At 59.3% G+C, this 25,583-nt stretch overlaps 1 protein-coding gene across 1 annotated transcript in view; it reads left to right on the forward strand.

Annotated features, from left to right (window-relative positions):
* Positions 1–1,993: 1,993 nt before the first annotated feature.
* Positions 1,994–25,583, forward strand: part of ZFPM1 (zinc finger protein, FOG family member 1) — a gene marked incomplete at both ends in the record, with an annotated part of 33,544 nt that continues 9,954 nt past the window's right edge. Inside the window, 3 exons of the mRNA XM_082290347.1 lie at positions 1,994–2,033; positions 16,945–17,076; positions 19,215–19,304. Coding sequence (XP_082146473.1) covers positions 1,994–2,033; positions 16,945–17,076; positions 19,215–19,304 — 262 coding nt within the window. The remainder of the gene's footprint in view (positions 2,034–16,944; positions 17,077–19,214; positions 19,305–25,583) is intronic.

Here is a 25,583-nt window from a genome sequence, read left to right on the forward strand (position 1 = left end):
CCCCCTGCCGCCTCCCGGGGAGAGGAAATTTGGGCGCCTCATCGGTGTTCGCTCACCCCCAGCCCCTCAAATTCATGCAATTAATGAGGCTGTGTTTAATTAAATGGTTGTCTAATTATCTCGGCGTAAGCAAACACGCCAGACAAACACCACGGGGGCTGCGGTGCCGGTGGAGATGCCATGGATGTGCCAGAGGAACCGGCTGGATCCGCAGTGCCCCCAGCCCCAAAATCCCTGGAGCCGTGCCGGGGGGAGGCTGCAGACCCCCGAAAGCATCGGGGTGGATTTTGGCTGCCCATCAGCAGCCCCTGATGGAGTCAGAGCCAGCAGAGCAGAGGCCACTCCAGGCTCCTTGGGCCGGACCCGGCAAAGCCGGGCTGGGAAGGGAGGGAAAGGCTCTGGAAGCAGAGCTGCTCCCCCGGGGGGGATGGTCTCCAGGAAGGCGGCGATTCGAGGCCATACGAGGTGAAAGGCGCCGCCAGGATCGTTTTGGGGGGTGGTCATCCTGGCGGGGGGGCCCAGCAGAGCCTTGTCCTCAGCAGCATCTCTCTCCTTCCATAGGGTTTTTTTTTTCTCCCCTGGATCTCTTCTTAATTCCTAACTTAATTTCTTTTGACATCCTCATTGCCGGTTTGACCTCTTTACTGGAATCATGTGCTGCTTAAAACTCATTATCCCACCATTGAAACAGGAAGTTAATTAAAAACCCTTTAAAAAGAGAAAAAGAAAAGGGGGGAAAAAAGCACGGTCCATGTCCGGGGATAGATGGAGAAGGGATACGGCCAAGCTGTGCCATGTCCCCACAGCCCACCAGCCCCCTCCATTGATCCAAAAACTCCATAATTCTTTGGGGACCACCAGCCATCGCCACTGGCAAATCCCCCCGATCCAAGATCAGCCATGGGCAAGGTCCAGTTTGGGAGAAATTGTTATTTTTCCACTGGAAAATATTCCCATGGTGGATCCAAAATATAAGTGGCTCCTGTTTATCCCACATTTAGCCCCAACATTTCTCCATGCTCACAGGTGACTTGGCTGGGATGATGCCAAGGGGCAACCCCAGGCCCCCTACACCATCCCCGGGGTGTCCTGGGGTGTCCCCCACCCCAAGCCAGGGTCACGGTGACCATAGAAGTCACAAGCGGGAGGTTTTGGGCCATTCAGCTGCAAATGAGAAGGGTTTTAAGGGGTGGGGATCCCAAAGAGAGACCCTGAGGACCCCACAGAAAGGTTTGGGGGATGCCAAAGAGGCTTTGAGGATCTGCTGAAGGTGAATTTGGACCCAGTGAGGTCACTGAGGTCCCAGAGGGGGGATTGGTGCGACTGTAGGAGCTTCCAGAGAGGGCACAAGGGATCCCAAAGGGGAATTTGGGGAACCCAAAGAAGGATTGAGGACCCCAAAGGGAGAGACTGGGATGCTCAGGATGGGTGGTGGAACCCTAAAAGGGGGGGTCCGGCCTAACGGGGTGGGCTCAGAGACCCAAAACAGAGGGCGGGACCTCAGGGGGGGGAGGGGGGGTGCCCCAGAGCGGGGCTGGGGACACGCGGGAGGCTTTGGGGTCCCCGGGGCGAGCGGGGCACGGAGCCCCCGCAGGGATCGGGCCCGCCGAGGCCCCGCCCCCCGCGCCGTTGGCCCCGCCCCCCGCCCCGCCAGGCCCCGCCAGGCCCCGCCCCGCCGCGCGCGCCATCCGGTGGGCGTGGCCCTCGGGGGGCGGGGGCCTATGGGCGGCCGCGGCGGCGGCCCCGGCCCCGCCCCCCGGAGCGCTCCGCGGGTTTGATCCGGCGCGGCGCCCATTGAGAAAATCCCGCGGCGGCGGCGGCGGCGGCGGCTTCGCTCCGCCGAGCACGGCCCGGCCCCGGCCCGGCCCCGGCCCCGGCCCGGCCCCGCGGGCGGGCGGGCGGGCATGCGAGCAGCCGGGGGCCCGCCCGCCGCCACCCACCTGCCGCCCGCCCAGCCGCCAGCCGGGGCGCCGGGCTCGCCCCTCGCCGAGCGATGTCCAGGAGGAAACAGAGCAACCCCCGGCAGATCAAACGTGAGTCGCCGCTACCGGCACCCCCTCCCCCGTTCTGTGCTGTCCACATCACCCCCCCCTCCCTGCCCCCCCCCCCCCGGGTTGTTTTTGCACCACCCCTTCGGCTGCAGCGCTCCCGCACCGCCTCCCCCGGGTACTCCCGGGACACACCCGGGACCCACCCGTGACGGCCGCCGTGGGTGCCCGTTCCCGCTACCGGCCGCTCGCCCGCCTTGCTCTCGGTCCCCGCCGCCGCTTCCCCCTCCCGCGCCGCCTCCCCCCCGCCAGCGCGGTGGCTCCGGTACCGGCTCCCGATGGGGGCCCCGATAAGGCTTTAAAATATTCCGTTCTGCAAGTCCTGTCCTGATAACATCGCTCTGTCGGGACGGCCTGAAATTGTGATCTTATCTCCCCCGCCTGCCTCCCATCCAGCGCCGGCAGCCGGGGCCAGGGGCTCCCCAAACCCCCCCGGGGCTCCCCATCGCCGCCGGGCCACCCCAGCCCTGCCAAGGGCTCCTCACCCCAGCTACGGGCCCCTCACCCTGCCAGGGGCTCTCCGACCCACGTGGGGCTCCCCATCCACCCTGGGGTACCCGACCCCTGCCAGGGGCTCCTCACCGCGGGGACAGCCCCCTGACGCTGCCAGGGGTCCCCTCCCCACATGGGGACCCCCATTTGCCTGGGCGCTGCTGGACCCGCCGTGCCATCGTCCCCATGGTGCCATCGTCCCCATGTGCCATCCTCCCCACTGGCCACGCTGTCCCCGACCCTCCACCCTGCCCAGTGCCCCCCCAAGTCCCGCTTTGCATCCCAGCCCAGGTGGGACGTGGCCACGAGGAACCACCTTGAGGTCCCGCGGGACTTTGGCTACATCCCTGCCTCTCCCTGTGGAATGGTGATTCCAGAGGGTCGCGCTGCCCACGATCCAGCCCATCAGCCGTGCTCTTGTTTTGCTCCTGCGAGGATGTACCAGCAATGCAGAGAAATCCTGCAAAGTGCTGGAAGTTTTCCGGTGCCGGGCTCAGCTTGGCTTTTCTCCTTCCTCTCCGGTGTGTGTGTGTGTGTGTGTGTTTTTTTCTTTCCCCCTCGAGTCGATGGAAGCTGGTGATAAGAGGGAGATGGGAGGATAGGGAAGGCTGGCCACCATGTGATAATCTACCTTTATCTTTCTCCTGAAATAATTGCAAGGCTGAGTTGCACCTACCTGTTTCCCTGCCTGGGGTGATTGCTCTGGTGATAACGCTCAGCTAGACTTTTACCCGGGGAGAGTTAAAAATAGTCCCAGCTGCCTCCTTTTTTTTTTTTTTTTTTTTTTTTTTTTTTTTTTTTTGGGATAGTTTTCTCCTTTGGCTTTATCCAACTTCCGCGGCTTTATTTCGGCAAAAAGCCCTGCGAGCCCTGCCTGGGTAACTCCAGCTCGTTAAACCGGGAGCGTTCAGACCGGAGCGAGCGGTAGCGCTGGAATGACGCTGCTCTCTGTGGGAGCCTTGCCGCTGGTGGGATGCCTGCTCCCAGCACCCACCAGCGTGGACTTTATGGGGCAAACTGGGGCAGGACGAGGCCGTGGCAACTCGGCCGGGCGGCGGCGGCTCCTCGTATCTCCTTCCTCTGCTGCTTTTCTGCAGAGATGTGAAGAAATGATAAAGTGGGAGGCTGATCTCAGGCCGCTGGCGATGGCCAAAACTGATTAAAAGCTGAGAGCTTGGAAGCCTTCCTGTATGTGTCAACATGAAAACAGTCATTAGAGGCGGCGAGCGCGGCGAGAGCGCCCTGCCGCTGCTCCATCAGGGAAGGTATGCATGAATCAGGGCTCCGGTAACCAGACTCCTCTCATGTACAGACCGGACCTGTTTCCACAAAGTCTATCCTCCTTATCATCTCGGCTGGAGCATTAAAAACCTCCTCCAGATTGGTATCTGCTGATTTTATTTTCCTGGGTGACGCGATGTTCTCGCTCTGGCTTCGCCTTCTCTTGTGGGGTTGGGGTTTTGTTGTTTTTTTTTGAAGCCCGATGCGAGGCGCAGATTAAGGCTCGCGGGGAGATCGCCGGGAGAGCGGGCGATCGCCAGCAGAGATAAGACAAAGATCAGACACCGGACTATATTTAACCAGCTGCTTTAACCTTCCTCTTCTTTCGTGCCTTTCCGGGCTGGAGCCGTGCAGGGATGGAGGGGCCGGGGGTGCCGCTCCCTCCGAGCCCCCCCGGCAGCAGCGGTGGCACGCGGTGGGGAGGCTTTGAAAGCCGATTGCATCGCGATGGTGGCTTTTGATAGCGGAGAAAACACCCCGAGCATCTCTTCCTTTCATTTTTGGGGGTTCCCGCCCGCAGAGGACAGTATCTTTCCATCCCTGCCTGTACCACCAACCTCCCTGCAGCTGCTGCTGCTTTATGGGGTGGTTTATTTTTTTTCTCTGTTTTTTTTTTTTTTGTGTGTGTGTGTGTCTGTCTTTTGTTCTGCTGGTAGATAGATGTGAGGGGCTGATAGGGAGCAGGAGCTGATCTCCAACCCAGATAGCCTGTTATATTTATTAACTTCAAACATGGGAGCGCGGGCGCCCAGCTGATGAGCGAGGCTCTGGCAGCTGCCGGTGCTTTCGCAGCGCCGGGTCCTGCGATGGGGGAGCCTGATAAGCGGGAGATTGATCTCATCGCGCTGATGTGCCTCCCCCTCCCTTGTTCTTTTAATACAGATTTTTTTTTTTTTTGGTTTTTTTTTTTTTTTTTTTGTTGTTCCTAAGTGAGCTGGAAGCCAATGTTTTGTCATAGTTGCAGGGGCCTGTTTGTGGTTGGTTTTTTTTTTTTTTTACGGTGCTTTTTTTTTCCTTTTCCCTTTTTATTCTGCGCTCAGCTACAGTAGATCTGAGCTCCTGATAAGCGCCGAGCCCCGATCTCCATCCTGATAGAGATTGCCAGGGCTGATAAGGATCACTTATCTCTCCCCACCAGACCGGAGCAGGATTCGCTACAACAACAAACACAGCAAAGAGGGGCAAAAGGGCTCCAACAATTTGTTCCATTGCAAATATGATTAACGCAGGCACTTTAATTATCTGATGGGGGACAGCTGCATGTGTGTTTTTATTTCTCAAGGTGGTGGGGTGGTTTTGCCCCCTCCTCCACGCGCTCTGTGGAACGAGCTGGGTTGAGAAGCCGAGCTCTCCCCAGCGCCTGTTATCGGCTGCAGATGTTGCATTAGTTTGATGAGAGCTTTGACTTTTTTTGATGATTATCTCCCATTCTGCTCCGCCGAGCGAACGCATGGGCTGGAGGGGGGGGTGGGGAGGGGGGCGGGGGGAGGTGAAAACACCGTCGTATTTTTGCGTGTGGATTTTCTTTAATTGCTATTAGATGGTGTCAGATAACGAGTGTGATCTGCGCTGTTAAAGCCGCCGTCTCTTGACGGGTTGTGTTGGGCTGGGCGGGTTTTATTTTTTTTCCTTTTCCTCCTGCACGCTCGGCTGCTCCCTGGTGCCGCGTGGGCTCGGCGGAGGTGCCGGGAAGGGGGTCCTGGAGCCGGGCAGAGGGTGGCGGTGCCGGCCGGGCCGTGGGAGCCGTTCCTTCCCGGGAGCTTGGAAAATTGCGTTTCTCGTGAAGATGACAGTGGCCAACCCAGCGTCTATTTTTAGCGGCGGCGTGGTGAGCCGGTGGCGTGGGATGCTCCCGGCACGCCTCCTGCCCGCTCCTTCCCGCTGCCTTCCCTCCTTGAGTCGCTCCTTCCCTTTCAGGTGACTCTGTTTCAGCCTCTTCTGCTTGCTGCTTTTTTTTCTTGCCTGTTTTTCCCCCAGCGCTCTGATGCTGCTGCACTTTTCCATCCCCGCCACCTCCGTGCCTCAGTTTCCCCTTCCCCGCCGCCGGGGCGGGGTGGGCGGGGGCTGTTTGGGGCGGTGTTACCCCGGGGTGCTCCGTGCGGTGGGGAGGGTTTGCTCCCGGGATGAGCCGGGTGCCGGCACGGCCTCCCAGCTTCGCTCCCAAAACCGGAATTTTCTGCACATCCCGGGGCTCCCTCAGCCTCGCATCCCCCTGTATCCCACTCCTGGCATCCCGAGGGTGGCATCCCCGTGTCCCACATGTCTGCTACACCCACGGGCGCTGCCTGCCTGCCAAACCCTCCCCTCTTGTGCAAACGCCCCAAGGCATTTGCCAGCCCTGGCGCGGTGGCATCCAAGCGGCGGCTCCTCGGAGCTGGCAGGGGTGCGGGTGGCAAAGCCCCGTGGCACAGCTGCCCCCGCAGCGGCTCTGCCCAGCTTGGCTGTCACCGGCCTCTTGGGATGCGCCGTGGGTGACATCGGGGGCTCCCAGGGCCGGGCACCCGTCGTGGTCCCCACGGGTGGGACAGGGTTGGGGAGTGACCCATGGGCTGTGGTGCCAGTGGGATACTGGTGGGATGCACCTGGCAGAGCCCACCGTGGGAGTTCTCCCAGCCGTCTGCAGCTGTTTCCCACCATGGACAAGCCACATTCCTGCTCAGTGGAGGGTCTGGACCAGCCTCAGGTGATGCTGGAGGAAGTTTCCCTCCTCTCCCACAGCCAGTGCTCCAGGTGTGAGCATCCCTGCAGGCCCCAGGTCTGGGAGAAGGGTTGGCACCATGCTTGGCTGCTGGTGGCCGAGATGACAGCTCGGAGCAGGAAATCCATTCCCTGTGGATAATGAATAACTAGCCCTGGTGGCCAGCGCCACCAGCCCTGTGCCCTGCCAGCCATGGCACACTTCATCCCTCGACGCCAGGGAACCTCGCAAGCCCTTTTGGGACCGTGCTGGGGCCATATCCCAGGATGGCTCTTCCTGGCCATCCCATCTCCGCAGCGGGCAGGGAGGATGAGGGGGATGCTCGGGGAGCGAGGGCTGGAGCCGGGCTGGCCACGGCAGCCAGGAGCATGGCCAAACCAGTTCTGCCAAGAGCCCGGCACACGTCCCTGCCGGTGCCGCGGCCGCGGGGCGAGAAGGCGGCGCTGGAGCCGCGCCGGCGAGGGAGGCTCCGGAGGCTTTGCCAGGCGGCTGCTTCCAGGGCCCGTGGGCGCCGGGGTTGGGGTGGTTCTGTGTCTGCTGCCGCTTTTCCGCCTCCTGAGCCCCCGGGGGATGCCCCCACGCCGTCCCCAGCCCGGGCACACCGGGCGGGCACAGAGCCACGGCGATGGACTGTCCCTGGCATCCCGGGGAAGCCACCTCCAGCTGGGATTTGCACCTCGGGATCCGAAGTGGCGAGGTTGGGCAAGGTCTTATTTTCCATGGTGAATCACGAGGCCACCTAGCAAGCTGCAGCTTCCCCTTTGGCCAAGTTGTGATGTGGCCAGCTCGGCAATCAGGGCTTGGAAAGAAAGCAATCCTTTCCCCACGGGTGCTGCAGGAATTGTGCAAGGAGGCAGTGCCACGGCACAGGTGATCCCAGGTTCCTGGAGAGGGGCAGCCCTGGGTCCCCTCCCTGCGAAGCCAGCAGGGCCACCCGGCCAGGGCAGCATCCCAAAGGCACCACTGTGTCCACATCCACCGAGGCAGCATCCCTGGGAATCCCCACACAGTGCAGCATTCCCAGCCCTGAGGGGACACCCACGGCCCTGGGAAAGGAAGGGACAACGCTGCCCAAACTGGGCACAGCGGGGCCGGGGATGGAGCTGCTGGGCCCTGTGTGGTGTTGGTGGATTTGGGGTCAAACACAGCTGAGCTGGCCAAAGGAAGAGGATGTTTTGAGGATGTTTTCCATGCGTGCCGTCCGTCCTACTGCAAAATAACTGTGATGTGCCTTGGAAAACACTGGATGGGGCGTTGCTGTGGAGGGAAAACCAGCCCAGAGGCACAGCCGGGGCTGACATCCGATGCTGCCCGGAGAGAGGATGTGAGCAGAGGAACCGAGGAGCGAGGAACCTGGAGCTTTTGGGAATTCAGCGTTTAAGAAGATACATTGGAAAAGGCCTCTGTGCCAGCCCTGCACCGCACTCCACCTCTGCTCCATGCCGAGGGCATGGATGTCTCTTCCTGTGGGGCCAAGAAAACAGCTCCCCCACTTTGGAGAAGAGCAGGAATGGGAGCAGGAGGCCAGTATCTCCTTTTTGTTCTGCGCCACATCCCATGACTGCCTTTGCTGCCTGACTCAGGGCTTTTGGCCGCTCCGGCTTGGCCGGGCTGTGTCCTGCTGCTCCTTTTATCAGGAAAGTTCAAGTGTTTCGGGGCTAATACAGTTCCCTCTTCCGATGGCTGCCCGGCAAAGGCTCCACATTGTTCCTGCAGCAACATGTTTTTTTGGAAGGGCTGAAATGCCGAAAGGAATGCAACTGCTGACCTTGGGCTGCAGTGGGGTTAAGGAGTGTGTGCCTATGAGTCACTGCAGATAAGAGCCTTCCACGGCTTTTTTCCTCCAAAATAATTCTTTATCTCCTCTTTCTCACATCAACATATTTTCTTGACATCTCCCAGTCGATAGCGCGTGGAGGAAATGCGCTCCTCTAATTTGTTCATCTGATGAAATGTGGATCCATTGTTTTCCCTCGGCCTTGGCCGGCCCGGAGCGTGACCCCGGGATCTGGGGATGCGCCTCCGAGTCGGTGCCCAGGGCTTGGGGATGGTCAGTGGGGCTGGTGTCCCGGAACTTTGGGAATGCTCAGTGGAGTTACGGCCCAGAGATTTTGGGGGTCAGCGTGTGGGGTTTTAGGGATGTTCCATGGGGTCAGTGCTTGGAGCTTTGGGAGTATTTAGGGTTGGCACCTGCATTTCGGGGGATGCTTGAGGGGATCGGTGCCCAGGGTTTGGGAATGTTTGATGGGGTCAATGCCCCTTGCTTTAGGGATGGGCTTTGGTCAGTGCCCAGGATTGTGGGAATGTTTGGCACCCTGGACTTTGGGGATGCCCAACAGATTCAGTGCTTGGGGCTTTAAGGATGCACCTTGGGGTCAGTGCCCAGGAATTTAGGGATGCTTGAAGGGGTTTGGGGATGCTCATCGAGGTCAGTCCCTGTAGCTTTGGCAATGTGCCTTGGGATGGTACCCAGGGCTTTGGGATGCTCGATGAGATCGGTGCCTGTGGTTTTGGGGATACTTCTCTGGCTCTGTGCCTGGGGCTTTGGGAATGCACCTTGGGGTCAGTCCCCAGAGCTTTGGGGATGCTCCTCCAGGTCAGCACCCGGGGTGCACAGAGCTTTGGGAATGTGGGGCCGCGAGCAGCAGGGAGAGCATCCCCAGCCCAGGAGGGCACGGCGGGGAGGAAAAGCCGCTTTTCCCTCCCCTCCCTGCTCCGCCGGGAAGTTTGGCCGCTCGCTCTCTTCTCCGTCTCCCAGCCGAGGCCTCTCATGCTACTCGCAGCTCCTATGATAATGCGGAAAGTTGAACTGGCCCCATTACTGCGCTGCGATGGTTGCCGCGATAAGGGCCCGATAATGGCAGCGATAGTGGCAGCTCGGTAGCCAATGGCTCCGCCGCTCCTCCCATTAACATTCCCCACCACGGCCGGGCTCGGAGCTGCCTATCTGCTCTCCATTTCCACTCCTCCGCTAGATAAGAATGGAAATACTGACTTCATAGCTCACTGATTAAAGTGTCTGGATTTCTTGATAATACACAGATAAATTATGTTTTTCAAAAAGAAGGTAAGGAAGGGAGTGCGAGGGGAGGGAAAAACCTCCAGTCCATTTTTATTATTTTTTTTTCTTCTTCTTCCTTCCCTCTTTCTGGCCGTGCCCTGGGAGTTGGGGTTTTTGCTGCTCCAAAATGCCCTTCCCAGCAGGAAGGCAGAGCCCTGCGAGGCGCCCTCAGGAACGGGGTGGGGAGAAAGGATTTTTGGGAGCCACGCGGATGGGGTGTAGGGCACGTCCAGTCGCGTCCTTGTGCTGGGATGGAGATGCTGTTCCTGCATCCAGGGACCTGGATCACAGGGAGCTTGGGCTTTGCCAGCTGATCCTGGCAGTGGCTGGGGCAGGACCTAGGGATGCTCGGGAAGCATCTCCATGTCTGTATCCATCTCGCTGGTTCTGCTGCTCCCTGGTTCTCCCTGCCCTGGATGCTTTGGAGCAGCCTCATCCCTCTGCCCCGTCCACACGTAACTCCCTGACTTCCCTCGCTCCTCCCCACTGGAGCAAACAGAGCTTCCAGGCTTTTTGGTTTGGAAAAGGTATCGACCACGAGAATCTGGGTTTGTTTCATCTAAATATAAAACTAAAGAGCAAACAGTATAAAGTTCATTTTTTAATGTGCTGCCCCATTCCAGTCGGGCTGCTCTCTTTATTTTTTTTAGGGGAACTGTGATAAAAAGCAGAGATAAAGCCAGGACTGTTTTGTGTAGGAGTCAGTATCTGCGTTATCTATCTCCCTTTTTCACTCTCCGAGCAGCTCTGTTGTTTTTTACTCTTATCTCGCTCCACCAAAATGCCAAGAACAGGAAAAAAAAAAAAAATTAGAAAAAAGAAAGAGGCAGCACAGGCACGTTTACACAGAGAGAACTCGGCGTCCACGGGGCTGGGCAGGAGAAGGGCTTGGAGTTGGAGGAAGAGGAGGGTTGGGGTGCTGGGAAGGCAGGGAAGGTTTTTTGGGAGCAGCGCTGTCGCAGGGATCTCCATGTGCCAGCTGCTCTCAGATGGGCCACCCAGCCTGGCTGTACCCTCTGAGGGTCCTTCCCTGCTCCTGGAGCTCCCACAGCTCCTGCTCGTGGCCACAGTGTTCCCTGGAGTGCTCCAGGATGGCACCAGGAGCTGGGATTGGGCACCCTGTGGGACTGGGAGCAGTAGGGACATCCCGGCCAGAGCGTGTTTGCTGATGTGCCCTTATCCCTGTCCTTGTTCCCATCCCTCCGGCCTTGTCATCACCCAGGGCTGTCACAGACTGAAAGGCTTGGAGTGGACACTGGAGACCATCCCTGTTCCCTTTCCATCGCTTTTGGGAGCGGGATGGACCTGGAGCTGCTTCCCACGGGAAGGCGGACGGCTCCAGCTCGGCATCTCTGGGGTAATTTGTCGCTGGATTAGCCCAGAGCTTGACCTCTGTCCTCGCTGTCACCTGGTATTGATGTGCTCTGAGCATCCCCACCCCCAGCCATTCCTGGCTGGAATGCCTTTATTCCAGGTGGCAGAAGAAGTATCCGAATTGAGGGGTTTTCCCCAGTTCCGCCCTCTGGCAGGGAGCAGTGGTGGCACGCTTGGAGCCTGATCCTCATGGCTGGAGTCTCTTCCCTTATTGTTGGGTATCCAGCTGCTCCCGAAGTGCCTGAATCCTGGATCACCATGGGGATAAACGCCTCAAACTGCTCTTGGGTGGGGATTGGGTGGAGACGCCTCCAGTCCCCCCAGTAAGGACCAGTCCTTGTCTTCCAGTCTCACCAGCTGCCTCAGTTTCCCTGCTGCGCTCTGAGCAGCCTCTCGTGGCTCCGTGTGCTCTCCAGCCGGGAAGGCAGGCCCACGTTCAGCGCATCCCTTCTCCCGGAGCAACCCCATCCATCTGCTGTGCCGAGGCCGGGGACGGCTCCATTCCGCTCTCTCCTCTCTCCAAATCTATCAGGGCCTTATCGACCCCATCTGAAACCTAAAGTCACTCCATTGTCATTGTCCCCGGATCTCTTCCCTCGCTGTTTCCCCGCGTCCCCTCCCTCGTGCGCGGCTGATCCGCCGGCCGTTCCTATTGGGAATGGCGGCCCCCGGAGCGCCCCAATCTCCCGGGATCTCTCGGTGGTTTATCGGCCCATCGGAGCCGGGGCTGGCGGGGCCGGCGCTGGCGCCGCTCGCCGCTGATAAAGTTACAGAGTTCAGGCAGTGATGAATGTTCAGTAACTGCACCCGCCGCGATCCCGCCTGGGCTTGGCAGCACGAGCAGCTCCGGCTGAAACCAATCCCTCCCCTATCAGCAGCGCTGCTTTTTCTCAGGCTCGGCCTCTCCCCAGTTCTGCTCTTCCCCAGGGGGCTCCCCTGGGGCAGCCCAGCACTGAGGGATGCTCCGGGGGGCTTCATCCCAGGGATAGTGTCTGGATTTCACCCTGGAGTGGTTTGGGTTGGAAAGGAGCTTAAAGCTCATCCGGCTCCAGGGCAGGGACCTTCCACCAGACTGGGCTGTGGTGGTTGGGGCAGAGCAGCTCCCCAGCAGCAATTGGAGCATCCCATCCCATCCCATCCCATCCCAGCCTTCCCAGCACCTCCATTCCCGCTCTGTCCTTCATTCCCCTCCTGGAAAAGTTAGGCCTAAGTATATTACAAGTTCAGTCGTTATTAGAAATCTCATGGTTATTGTTAATACCACCCCATGAGCAATGGCAGCATCACCCACCACCTCCATGCCCCCACCACCCTTTACTCCCCTCCTGGAATAAATTAGGCCTAGTAGATTATAAATGTAATAATATTGTTATAAAACCCCTCATGAGCAGTTGGAGCATCTCCCCCACCAGGGATTACAGCATCACCCAGCACCTCTATCCCCTATTCCTCTGCTGGATAAATTAGGCCTAAATACAAAAATGTAATAAGTTTCTAAATGTCATTTATAAATGATTATAGATATCCCCTGTCAGCAATCACAGCATGCCCACCACCTCCTGGATAAACCAGTAATAATTTAATAACAAATTCATAAATCCCCCCTCCACCTTCCAACTCTCCAACCATGTATTGTTCTTTCCTTGCCCTTTTCCCCCAGCGCACCCCGGGAAGGGTCAGGGTGAGTTTTATCAGGGGGTGATGGAGAAGGGCCCCAAATTGGAGATAAAGCCCCCTGGGGCCGGCCCCAGCCGCTATCGGCTCCGTGCACAGGGCTGATCTTTCGCGGGGAGATACCCATGGGAAGAGCCCGGCCCGGGATGCTGCAGCCGGGCTGATAGGGAACAGGGCTGAGTTGTGCCCCAAAAAGCCCCTTTTTCTCCCAGACAGACTCCAGACTATTGGAATTGAGTGCAGCATCACCTGAGGGAAGGGAAGATGTCCCGTTGGATCACTGACGGGACCTTTGAGGGCCAGCGTCCACCAAAACCTCGTTTGTCCCGGCTTGGTGTTCCCGATCCGCAGGGAACGGGCTCGGGAGCAGCCGAGGTCGTTGGTAAAACAAACATTGGTAGGGCCCAGGGAGGAATTGGGTGAGAAGAGCGGGCGGCTGTCCCATCAGATACCGGCAGCAGCCGGGATTTGCAGCCCGGGTTGTTCTCCGGGTGTTTCTGGCTGCGGGGCGGGCACGGCACAGCCCTGCCGCCAGACCCTGGGGAATCCCGGCATGTCCCGGATCCCACCAAACCACCAGCGATGCCCTTCCTAAAGGAGCAGCTGGGACTGTCTCCAGCAGCATCTCTCCCTGAGGAGTACCAGCCCTTTGCTCTGGGCTCCATAATTTGGGGGGAAAGGAGGTGATTTAGGGGCAGCGAGGAAGCTATGCCTGAGTGGAATTCCCACATTTCCAGCATGAGGTGATGGGTGAGCATCCTGGTGATGCTTCATGCATCCCAAAACCTGGTTTGCAGCCTCACCAACCTGCTTTTGGGTTGGTTTCCATCATCATCATTATTATTGTTGTTGTTATTATTACTGTGGGGTTTTAATTGGAAGAGGATGGTGCCAGCGCAGGGATGAGGAGGAGCTGGAATGATGCAGAAGGGATCCTTCGTTATGCTGCCCGCCTGGTCAGCTGGAATATCCCATCCCCCAGAATGCCCTGGCACAGCTGGGGTGTCCCCTCTGTCCCCCACCCAGTGACACCCAGAGCCAAGGCTGATCTTTGAGGTGCCTGGAGAGGTTTGGGATGTGAGGCCATCCGGCTCCGGGCTCTGTCCCTCATTCCCTGCCTCTTGGAGCCTTTCTTGGACTCATCCCCTGCCCAATGGGACTTGGAGGAATTTTTATTTTAGAAATAAGAGTCATGGATTCCCAGAACAGTTTGGGTTGGAAGGACCTTAAAGCTCATCTCCTTCCTCCCCCTCCACAGGCAGGGACACATTCCATTAGCCCAGGTTGCTCCGAGCCCAGTCCAACCTGGCCTTGAACGCTTCCAGAGACGGGAATTGGAAGGAGTTGGATGGGAATTTTTATTTAAATTCGTATTTAAAAATAAACACTTGGACCTGACGGCAGCGCCGAGCGCCAGCCAGCAAAGGCAGGTTGCCACCAGCCCACACGTGTTCCCGATCCAGGACCTGCTTTCCACCACGGGAACTCCTCCTCCTCTTCCTCCTCTTCCTCCTCCTCCTTCTCCTCCTCCTCCTCCTCCTCCTCCTCCTCCTCCTCCCTGCTCCAGAGCCGGTGGGAAAGTCTGTGGCTGTTGCTATTTTCTATCTGTTATCAAGGCCTCTTATCACTTTGCTCTTGTCTCCATGCCGGCTCTCCCAGCACCCAGGGTCTCGCTCTTGGCAGCCTGGAAAAGTCCCCCCCGCCCCCAACCTCCTTGATATTCCCTATATTCTTTTGCCTTTCATTTAATTTACCAGCTAAGCACAAAGAATCAAGAAAAGCTTTATTGTTCCTGCGCTGGGAGAGCCTTAATTGGAGTGCAGCGATCAAATCATTACCTGGATAACTCCGGGTTTCCCTGGGAATGCCGACCCTCGGCCCCAGCCCTGGTGGCACAGGCTCACGGCCTCGGCTTCCTGCAAGTTTTTAGAGTCACCGTCGGTTTTTATTTTTTCTTTTTTTTTTTTGAGGAAAAAAGAAGAAAAAGAAGAAGGGGGAAAAAAAAAAGAAATCCTTGCTCGTTATCAATAAAAAAAAAAAAGAGAGAAGGAGGGAGGGAGAAGAGTTAATCGTCGAAGCGGAGTATCTTGGAAGGGAGCGTTTTTTGGCTCTTCCCCTCTCTGTAAAACCAGCCTCAGTAATTCAGTTTTAAAGCATGAAAAAAGGGAGTTGATGAAATTCCACTATCAGCACTGAACCAATATGCAAAATATCTCGCCGAGAATCAAATAGCTATTATGTTTTCATTTCCATTTCAGCGTATTTGCTTAATGAAGAATAGACAGATCAGGCCAGCCGAGGGAGGCTGTGTGCGGTGATAACTGTGCAGGGCTCCCAGCAATCCCAGCAAGTGACGCTCCGCTCCTGCTCCGTGCTCCCTCTCCCTCACTCGTTTTTCTTTTTTTTCCCCCTTTTTTCCCCGTTTTTTAGAGTTGTTTTCCCAGCGGTTCGTTTAACCCGCGCAGCTGGGAGCGCCGGCGGTGCCTCCGTGGGCACCCATCCGTGGGGAGTGGGACGCTGCAGCGGGGTCGGGATGCATCCCAGGCCGTGATTCCGGGATGCTGTTGGCCACCCCTCCTCCCCACGGGCACTGGGTGATGCTGTGGTCCCCAAATGCCATGGTTGGGTTTATGTGGAGCATCCCCATCTCCCTCGCGCTTGGGAGTGCTTTGGGGTGGGATGTGGGATGCATCCAAGGATGGTGTGAGATGATTCCAGGGTGCTGGTGGCCACCAGTCATCCCCGAAGCAGGTTTGGCACAGTTGGGTTTGCGTGGAGCATCCTCGTCTTCCTCATGGCTGGGCCCCTCGGTGTTTTGGGGTGGGATGTGGGTGGTCCCAGGATGCATCCAGGGATCGCGGTGACGAGATTCCGGGATTGCTGATTCCCCGTCATCCCTGTAGGCACTGGGGGACACCGCAGTACCCAAACCCCAGCTGGATTTACATGGAGCAGCCCCATCTCCTTCCTGGTCAGGGACAGACATTTCAGGGTGGGATGTGGGTCATCCCAGGATGCATCCAGGGACCCCAGTAACGTGGTATTGGGATGCTGTTTGCCGCGCATCACCCCTGTAGGAACTCGGTGACACCCCAGGACTCAAACCCCAGCTGGATTTATATGGGGCATCCCCGTCTCCCTCCTGGCTGGGGATGGACATTTCGGGGTGGGATATGGGATGCATCCAGAGACCATGGATGGGATGCTGTTGGCTGCCCATCACCCCTGTAGGCCATGATGCTGTGGTACCAAAGCCATGCCCATCCTGCTTCCCGCTGTTCCCGGGCAGGATGTGGGTGGTCTCGGCACTCTTGGGTGGGTGCCAGGTGCCCTCCTGGTCCCACCCCTCCCTTCCCAGCCCCGTCCACCCCTCCCTGGGCAGGCTGGAGGTGCCAAACCCCGGCGCAGGCGAGCGTTGGGTTAACTTTATCAGAAGCCCAAGAGCCGTGAAGGCGTGAAGGAAGAAATTAGCCTAACAATGTTTCATTTACAGCGGGAGAAACGATTTGTTAGCTGGCGATTGTTTCTGAATATTATCAGAGCCTTTTTAATTGTGCTGGAACTGAAATTAGCAGAATTAGAATAAATTGCCTTCCCTTCTCCGGCAGCCTCTTTATTCACGCTCATTGTTGTGTGCTTTGTATAGATTATGGGCTCTTTGTTCTGCTGCTGTAAATATACATGCCTGGAGTCACTGCGAGCAGCTGAGGTCTGCAGACGGGCTGGCCCCACTCCGATCCCCCCGTGATCCCCCGATCCCGGGCCCGGGTGGGGCCCCGGCAGCCCCCGGCACCGCGGCATCGTGCGGTGCCAGCCTCGTGTGCCGCCGGTGCTGGGCCTTGCTGTCGTGCTTTGGGGGGGACAGGGACGCTGCATTGCCATGGAAACGGCCGAGAGGGGTGGCAGGGCTGAGGGGTGTCCCCCCTGTGCACCCCCGTTGTCCCCTCTGTGTCCCCCCTGCGGCGTCATCCCCCTCTGTCTGCGTCCCCCGTCAGATAAGGGGTGGCCATTTCTGGGGTCCCTTTTGGGGACGGGTGACGCCACAGCCGTGTGCCCCCCTTGCTGCCAGGCTTGTTCCCCGCAGTGCCTCAGGGAGGGGACACCTCAGGAACACCTGGAGCAAGACAGGGCCACCTCTGCAAGGGGACAAGGGACCCCAGGGAGGTGCTGGGCCACGGGATGGCTGGGTAGGGGCTTTCCCTTCCCTTCCTGTGGGGTGTTTCCTCCCAACATCCTGATTTCCCAGCTGGGAAAACCTCCTGGGGTCTTTTCCCTCGGGTTGTCCCCTTCTAACCAGCCTGTCCGTGTTCCTGCAGGTTCCCTGGCAGCGATGGAGGAAGGTGAGGATGCCCCGGTGGGGGACAAGAGCCCCTCGGAGAGGGACGGGGCCACCTCGGACCGCGAGGGCTCCGCCGAGCGCGACACCTGCAGCCCCCCCGGCAGTGATGGTGAGCCCTGGGACTGTCCCTGCTGTCCCCTCCCCACGGGGACAGTCTCTGCTGGTGGGGCAGGGTGTTAATTAGCTAATGAAGCAGCATGGCCACCCCTTGGGACTGGTGGGTGAGTGATACCCCCGTGTCCCTGGGGGGTTCCATCCCTCTGGGCAGCCTCTGGCCGGTGGCAGGACACCCTGGGGACAGCCCAGGCTGCAAAGTCGTGGGGGATAAAGTGACCCCACTGGGGTGTAGAGTCACAGAGTTTGGGGTACAAAGTGACCCTTCACAGGGATGTAAAGGGACTCTTTGGGATAAAAAGTGACCCCTTTGGGTGCAAAGTGACCCTTTAGGTGCAAAATGACCCTTCCCCCTTCCTTGGGGTGCAAAGTGTCCCATCCCAGGGATGCAGAGTGACCTCTTGGGGTACAAAGTCACGTCCTTTGGAATACAAAGTTCCTTTCCCCATTCAAGATCTTGGTCACGTCCCTCCGGGTGCAAAGTCCCTGCTCCCAGGGCACAAAGTCCCATCCCTTGGGGTACCAAGTGACTTCCCCAGGGTGCCCAGCAGCCCCACAGGCCACAGGTGCTGGCCCTGGGTGGGTTGGGGGCACAGGGCCTTTGGTGCTACCGTGCTGCCCACGCAGCCGCCAGGCTGCCGCCGTGCCGAGCTGCACCGCGCTGTGCCGCGCCCCAAAGGTGGCTGCGACTCAGGGCCGGGCTGAAACAGTCCCAGATATCCTTTAAGTTCCTTCCTGTGGAGGTGGGGGCAAATCCCAATCAGTTAATGTTTGCAGTGCCCTTTGAGATAACCGCGCCGGGGCAAGGCTGCGCCGCCTCACCGAGCCCAGCCGCGGCTCCCGGCAAACCCCGCTGCCTCCCACTGCTGGCTCTGGGGGAGAAGTGTCCCCCAAAACCAGGGAAGCCAGGCCACGATGCACCAGAAATCTGCACCAGCTGGGGCAGGGGAGGACCCCGATAACCGGCATAGGGAGGGGACCCTGAGAGTTGGGACAGGAACAGACCCCAATAGTCAAGATAGGGAAGGGACCCAAATAGCTGAGACAGTCAGGGACCCCAAAATTTGGGTCAGGGAAAGGACCCTGATATCCCCAACAGATGAGGTAGGGAGAGATCCCAATAGCCAGGGCAGGGAGGGGACCCCCATATTTGAGGCAGGCCAGGGGATCCCAACGGCCAAGGCAGGGAGTGGACCCTGATAGTTGGAGCAAGGAGAGACCCCGATTTCAGGGAAAGGACCCCGACAGCCAGGGCAGGGAAGGGATCCTACAGCACAGCAGGGAGGGAGCCCGATAATTGGAACAGGGAGGGGACCTGATAACTGGAGCAGGGAAGGGACCCCAGTAGCTGAGTCAGGGCGGTCTCCCAGGCAAACTTTGCTCAGCGGTGGAGGGAAGCGAGGTCTCTTATCTGATGGGGGAGCAGAGCTGGGGGCGAGGAGCCGGAGCCGGGGCGCGGAGCTGCACCTGGCACTGGCCTGCCTCGATAAAGAGGTGATAGCAGAGATAAGGCCAAGCAGCAATAACGGCCACTAAAGCTTTCAGCGCGATGGATAAAAATCGATATGCCAGGCACTTTGATTTATAGCCAAAAATAATAGGACTTTTATACCCGGTGATTGATTTATTTGATGTTAATCATTGCGCTTATCACCTGTATTAATAATCTCCGATGGCGGTGACGTCACCGCTGGGCGGCCGCGGTGGCGCCGATCGATTGGGCTCCGCGCTGCCTGATCCGCCCGGGACGCCAAGGCAAACATGTACTTTGGGCACTAATCTGCCACACTGTCATATGCAGATTGGCCTTATCAGCCCATCTCCAGCAGCAGTTAATGGAGAAAATAATTGTTATCAAGTTGCTATGAATACGCCACAAATAGAGCCGTGAGGGGAGCGGGGCGCAGCCCGCTGGCGTGGGATGGCACGGATGTGCCGCGGGCTTGGGCTGGGCTGGGGAGTCTTTGGGGTGGAGGGGCTTGGCTGGCCTGATGGGGCATTCCCAGGGGGATGTGAATCCCCTCCCTGTGGCCATCCCACGGGTGTCACCAGGCCCCGTGGTCCCAGCCCCCATGGAATGCTGCCCCTGTAATTCCCTGCTCGTGACCTGCTGCCTTCCCCCTCCTGCTGCAGAGTCCAGAGATGCTCTGGAGAGTCCGAAGGAGCCGGACAAGGCGGATCCTGGAGAAAACCCCCAGGAGCCGGACACATGGAATGGGCCAGGTGAGTCCCTGGTGTGTGGCCAGTCGTCCTGCTCCGTCCCAGCATCCTGACTGGATCTGCTGGAGCGCTCCTCAAGCATACCCCTCCTCTTGCAAGCACCAGTATGAGGAGGACTGGGAGCACTGGGAGCCAGGCGGGCTGCACAGCCCAGAACTCCTGCTGGAGGGGAGGTGTGAGGCGATGGCTGTCACTGGCCGCGTCCCCGGGATGCTGTTGGGATGGTAAAAGTGGATTCTGGAGCAGCAGGGATGCCATCCCCACAGCTGGCATCGCTCTCGCTGGCACTGGCAGGGTTTGGACCCACCCTGCGTCGCACCAGGGCACTTCACCAACATCCTGGCAACCACAAGAGTGACGCTGGGGTGGTTTGGTGATGGTTATCAAAACCCCAAGGAGCAAATTCAGCCTCTATCTCCCCCTGGTATCTCCGTGGGCACCAGGGCACCGGCAACGCCGGGCTGGCCCTGTGGGCGCCCCCAGCCCTATCACCCATTATCTCCAAAGCCACGAGGTTACGGGGCTGTGCCACACGGATTCACAGAGTCACGGAATGTCTGGGGTTGGAAGGGAGCTCTGGAGATCATCCAGCCCAAGGCAGGGGCACCTGGAGCAGGTGGCACAGGAACACGTCCAGGTGGGACTGGAATGTCTCCAGACAGGGAGACCCCACGCCCTCCCTGGGCAGCTGCTCCAGGCCTCTGCCGCCCTCCATGGGAAGAAGCTCTTCCTGATGTTGAGGTGGAACTTCTTGTGGTTTAGTTCATGGCCATCGCTGCTTGGTTGGAGTCGTGGGTTGTTCCACTGGGAACGGCTCCTGGCAGGTGGATGGGGATGGGACCAGGGGAACCTGAGACCTCCAGGGGTGGATGTGCCACATTTCGGGCCCTGATGGTGCTGCCCACACCCTGCTCCTCCCAGGGGAGCTCCCAGCTTTGGGGTAGGGAGGTGGTGACCCCGATCCAGGGCAGCGATCGGCCTTTGGGGATGGATGCCCCGGGCGGGTCCCGCTGTGTCCCCAAGGCCACCAGGCTGCGGGTGCTGGAGGTGCCTGGGAAGCAGCGGCTGCCAGCGCACATGCTCCTGCAGCTGCCCAAATCCCCACAGCCCGGCGGCAACCCCGCTCCCCCTTCCCGCCCGGCCGAGGGGAAGCTCCTGCCGGCCCTGCTGATATCCCGGCCCTTCCTGCGTGCGGGGCAGGAAGGAGCTGCGAGGCCACCCCCGGCTCCTCCTTATCTGCTCCCCAGCCCTTTGCCCCCGGCGCTCCCGGGATCCCAGTGCAGGGCAGGAGGGGTCTGCCACTCCAACCCCACGGATCCCCCCATTCCCTGTGGGGTCACCATCAGCCCCTCATCCCCAGCTCCCGAAAGGAGCCAGGCAGCCTGGCTGAGGCCGTGCCTCCCCTTCCCCCTCGCCTCTCGGAGCGGGTTATTTGCATTCTTTACGTAAAAGAGATTTTATTATCGGCCTCTCGCAGCCCATCTCTATTCTGGTAATTGGAGTGGTGTTAATTTCGGTGTGGCTGGGAGTCGCTGGCGGGCCGGCGATGCCGCGCCGATAGGGTGTTCCTCTCGCACCAACCGCCGCGATAGCCCCGGCTATCAGGAGCTCTGCAGGCTCGGCACTTATCAGGGATGGAGCTGGCGAAAAGGGAAGCTCGGAGCAGCCTGAATTTTCTGCTTTATCTGGCAGGATCCGCCAGTGTCAGCCATGGCGGCCGCGAGGATGCGCCGCGCCGGGGGGGCCTTTGTTCGCGTCCCGCGGGGCCTCCCTGTCCCCTGGGCGGTTTTGGGGGGTCACTGGGTCACCCCCGCTGTGGGTTGGTGCTCCCAGAGGTGTTCCTGCTGTTCCAGAGGGGATGTGGCCTGCCAGGACCTCGCCCTGGGGCTCCCCAGCCCCACGTGGCAGGAGCGAGAAGGGGGGTTTTGGTTTATCTTTGAAATGACCTTGCTCCCTGGAGGGGGCTGCAGCTCGTCCGGCTGACGGGCAAATTCCCGGGAGCTGGAGGCTGAAATGCTCAACCTGGGAGCCTCTACGGATGTGCCACCCCTTCATCCAGGGTGCTGGGATATCCTGGCTCCGTTCTGCTTCCCAATGGAGCATGGCCATGCTTTGCGCTCACTCCATCCTCTGGCGGGGCTGGAGACAGGATGTCCATCCTTCCCAGATTCCCCCAAACCATCCCAAATTCCCCCACAGCCTCAGGTTTCCATCTTTCCCACTCATTTTGGTTTGCTCTGGAGAAGGGCCGGTAGCAGAGAATTTTGGGAGCACCCACAGCCTCCAACTCCCATCCCAGGGCTGTCCCATCCCTGCCCAGCCAGCCTCAGCAATTCCAGCCAGTTTTCCCAGAAGGATGAGACGAAAAGCTCTGGCAAATTTCACATGGAGCTGGGGCAGGAATGAAAGCAGAGCAGAGCCCTGCTGGGGGACAGGCTGCTCAACCACACGATGAGCCACCAGAGAATTCCCACCGGGAGCTGCCGGGAGGCTGCAGCCCCTGGGAATCCCGGGTTTTTCCCTTTCCACCAGGTGGGACGAAGCTTTTTCGCTTTTGTCCCTGTGGGAACACCACGGGCAGGGCCGGGATGGAGGAGCTGTGACCAAACCCTGGGTGGCTTCTGCGTTGTCCCAGCCAGTCGTGTCCCACCAACTTCCCAGGGAATTCTTCACCCCCTTCCCCACATCGGCATCACAATTTGCAGCTCCACCTTGCTGAACCGCAAGCCCTGCTGCTGTCTTGCCTGCTTGGGCTTTATTTAGTAATTAATTCCTCATTATGAAATATTAATTTAATATTAATACTTCCTCTGGGAGGTAACGATGGCTCTGGGTTGATTACAGAGCTCCGGCTCCTCTCCCGATCCCCCCAAACCCATCCTCATCCCCCACCCTCCATATCGGGATGGCACAGTGCAACTCATTTTTTTGGTGCATCTAATTAAAACTCCCAACTCCTTTTTTTTTTCCCCCCCAGCTCCCCCTTCCCCTGTGCTCCGGCTCCCCTTCGGTTGTGTTTATCTCCAGCTTCAATAATCTCCGGCTGCCCGGAGTTTGTCTGGAAACCTCAAGGTTTATTATCGGGGCAAGCAGGGCACAATGGGGGGGACGGCTCGTCCGGGGGTGGTGGGGGACATGGCCCCCGCCACGTCTGCCCCATCCCTCCCCCTCCACCCTGGTATGTGTGGGTGGGAAAAATTATTCCAGCTATTCCATTTTATCTCTGGGAGCGGAGCAGCAGAGAGCGGTGCTCGTGGGAGAATGCTGGGGGATGGGCGCAGTGGGGATTCAGGGAATTGGCACCCCCACCGTCCCAAATCAGGGGGTGCTCAGCACCCTGACATCCTCCCCCTGCCCAGCTCGTGTCCAGCAAATCCTCCTGCCAAAGGCAGCGGGATGGGGACAATCCCAGCAGTGCTGGAGGCACCTGTCCTGGATTTGGGACATGGAAGAGCACCTGTCCCTGCTGGGGTCACTGCAGGGTGGAGGGGACAGTCTGGGGACACTGATACAGTGAAGGGATGCTCTGACTGGTTTGGGGACGTTGCTGAGTGGAAGGGTGATCAGAGCAGTTTGGGGACATGGCTGGGATGGAGGGATGCTCAGGATCCTTTTGGGAACACTGGCAGTGTGGAGGGATGCTCAGGATCCTTTTGGGGACACTAACAGGGTGGAGGGATGCTCAGGCATCTCTGTTCCCATCTCCCTTCCATTTTCCCTTGGGAAGCAGAGCAATGTCTCACACTCTTGTGGTGAGAGCCCTGAGGGTGATGCTGCCAGCCTGGTGATGACTGACAGCTGTCAATCACTCCTCTTGCTGCTCTGCCCTGGCTGGATCTGAGGACCAATGGGGATTTGGGGCTTGGACCCTCCTTCTCCATCTGGGTACCCCCTTCCTGGGGGCTCTCCCATCCCCCTGCAGGCACTTGGGGCTGTGGCACGGACCCCCCTGTGGTCCCCTCCCCTTTTCCGGACGGGATATCTTCCCTCTGCATCGGCTCCGGGGCCCCTGCGTTCCCCTTCCTCCCCCTCTCCGGCTTCCTGCCCCCGCCAGTGCCCTCTTCCCGCTGCCTGGGCAGAGCTGGGGGGTCCCAGCAGCCCTGGGAGAGGGGACAGAGCAGGGACAGGGTGTCCCTGGCACAGGGGTCCCGCCACCCTGGCAGCCCTGGGGAAGCCAGGAAGTTTTCCTCCTTCCCATCCTTCCTGAATGCTTTTTGGTGTTTTTCCCAGTGTTTATTCCTGTCCCCGGCCCTGTGGTCACAGGTCCCGTGTGTTTCCTGGTTCTCCCTTGTGAGGAGGACCCTTGGGAACAGGGGCTGCCTTGGGATGGGGCATGGGAACCCCTTGGGATGGGGTCCATGAGTGGGGACAGAGCAGGGACAGAGCAGGGACAGGGCATCCCTGGCAGAGAGGCCCTGGCAGCCCCAGGGAAGCCCGGAAGTTTTCCTCCTTCCCATCCTCCCTGAGCCTTTTCTGATCTTATTCCCAGTGTTAAATCCACATCCCTGCAGGCACAGGTGCCAGTTATTTCCTGGGGTGGGGAACCCCTTGTCATGAGGGATGACACCCCTGGGGATGGGGACCCCTTGGGACAGGGACCCTCTGGAGACGGGGACCCCCTCCCAGCACCATCCCAGCGAGGCACAGCAACACCCCAAACACAAATGTCCCGGGAATGCTTATCAGCCCATCCTGCTGGGGCAGGGCACCCCAGCTTCCGTGGGGCGATCCCGGGCGACACGTGGCACAGCCGGTGCCACCCCGCCGCCAGCGCCTGCCAGCTGTGCCCCACAGCTGGCGAGCGGGGAGCGCGCCCTTTTGGGGTGCAGCCCCCCCCCGCTGTGTGTCCAGCCCCCCTGTCCAGCCCCCCCGGGGCCGGGTGGTGCCCGCTCCAGGCGTGGGGCAGGGCCCGGCTGCTCCATTATCCGGGGGCAGGGTTCAGCCTGATAAGGAGTCGCTTTTGGACTCGGGCAGCAAACAATCAATAAGTGGCAAGCGATGGGCAAGAGAGATAAAGGCGGAAATCCCCCCTCGGGTCCCGCCCCGCCAGGGCGTCCCCAGCACCCCAAACCGGGGGCAGAGCCCGGCTCTTTCACAGCCATCCCCTCTCCATCCACAGAGCAAGCCCAGGCTGAGCCCAAGCAGGCGCAGCCCAGCAAGGCTCGATTTAAACCCTCCTCGCTCCTTTGTCGTCCCCAAGGCTGCCCTGATTACTCGAGCACCCGGGACGGCAAAGCCGGGATAATCTCCTTAGCCCCTTTGGAGAGATTTCCCTTTGTGAGCGAGGTGAAGAGTGGAGATGCTGCGTGTTCACAGCTTAAGACTCTTCCCAATCGGCTCCCTCCATCTTATCGGAGCGGTGCCATCACATCATTGCAGTAGTTGAGTTGTCAGGATTTATTCCTTCCGCTGCGCTCTCGCCGCGTCTAAAAACAGCAGCTGAGGCCGGGACGGGGCCGCCGGGGGAACTGGGGGGAACCAGGGGGAACCGGGGCTTCTCCAGCTCGGATTTCCCTGGGCAGGAGTGGCAGAGCCATGGGAGGTTGGGTACCCACTGACGGATCCATCCATCCCACTGCCAGGCCAGCTCCTGCAGCCGCCCACGTTTGCTCCTGGATGTTCCAGAGGTGCAGCCACATCCAGGCACCCACATTTGCTTTCCCTGCAGGAGGGAAGGGCAGAGGGGCCCCAGACAAACCCACCCATCCCAGCCCATCCCATTCCAAGCTGCTCCCACATCTCTTTGCCTCAACTGCATCCAAATGAACTGTTCGGTCCCTTGGCAGGGATCTGGGCTCAGAGGTCCATCTGTCCATCCATCCATCCATCCATCCATCCGTCCCTCCATCCATCCATCCGTCCCTCCCCATCTCCCAGTCTCTCCATCACCAGGGCCCGGGCCGGATCTGGCGCGTGGCCCCTCAGGGTGGCACAGGGCACTGAATTTAATCGGAACAAGGCGGCTGATCCCAGGATGTGATCCCGTGACACACCGATTGCAGTATTTATCCTGATAGTATCCAGGCAGCTGCAAACACTGCAGGGACCTCTGTGCCCGGATGCCCACTGAGGGGCAGAGCCGTTGGTTTGGATGTGGTTCAAATCCTCTGGATGCAGCTGAGGCAAAGGGATGCAGGAACAGCTTGGAATGGGATGGGCTGGCACGGTCTGGGGGCCCCCTGCCCTTCCCTCCTGCTCGCCTCCCACAAGGAAAGCCAATGGAGGTGCCTGGATGCGGCAGTGCCGTTCATTTCCCTGGCTGTGGGAATGCTGTGGTCACCG

The sequence above is a fragment of the Coloeus monedula genome, assembly GCF_965178545.1.
Source record: "Coloeus monedula genome assembly, chromosome: 13".
In the NCBI taxonomy this organism is placed as follows: Eukaryota; Metazoa; Chordata; class Aves; order Passeriformes; family Corvidae; genus Coloeus; species Coloeus monedula.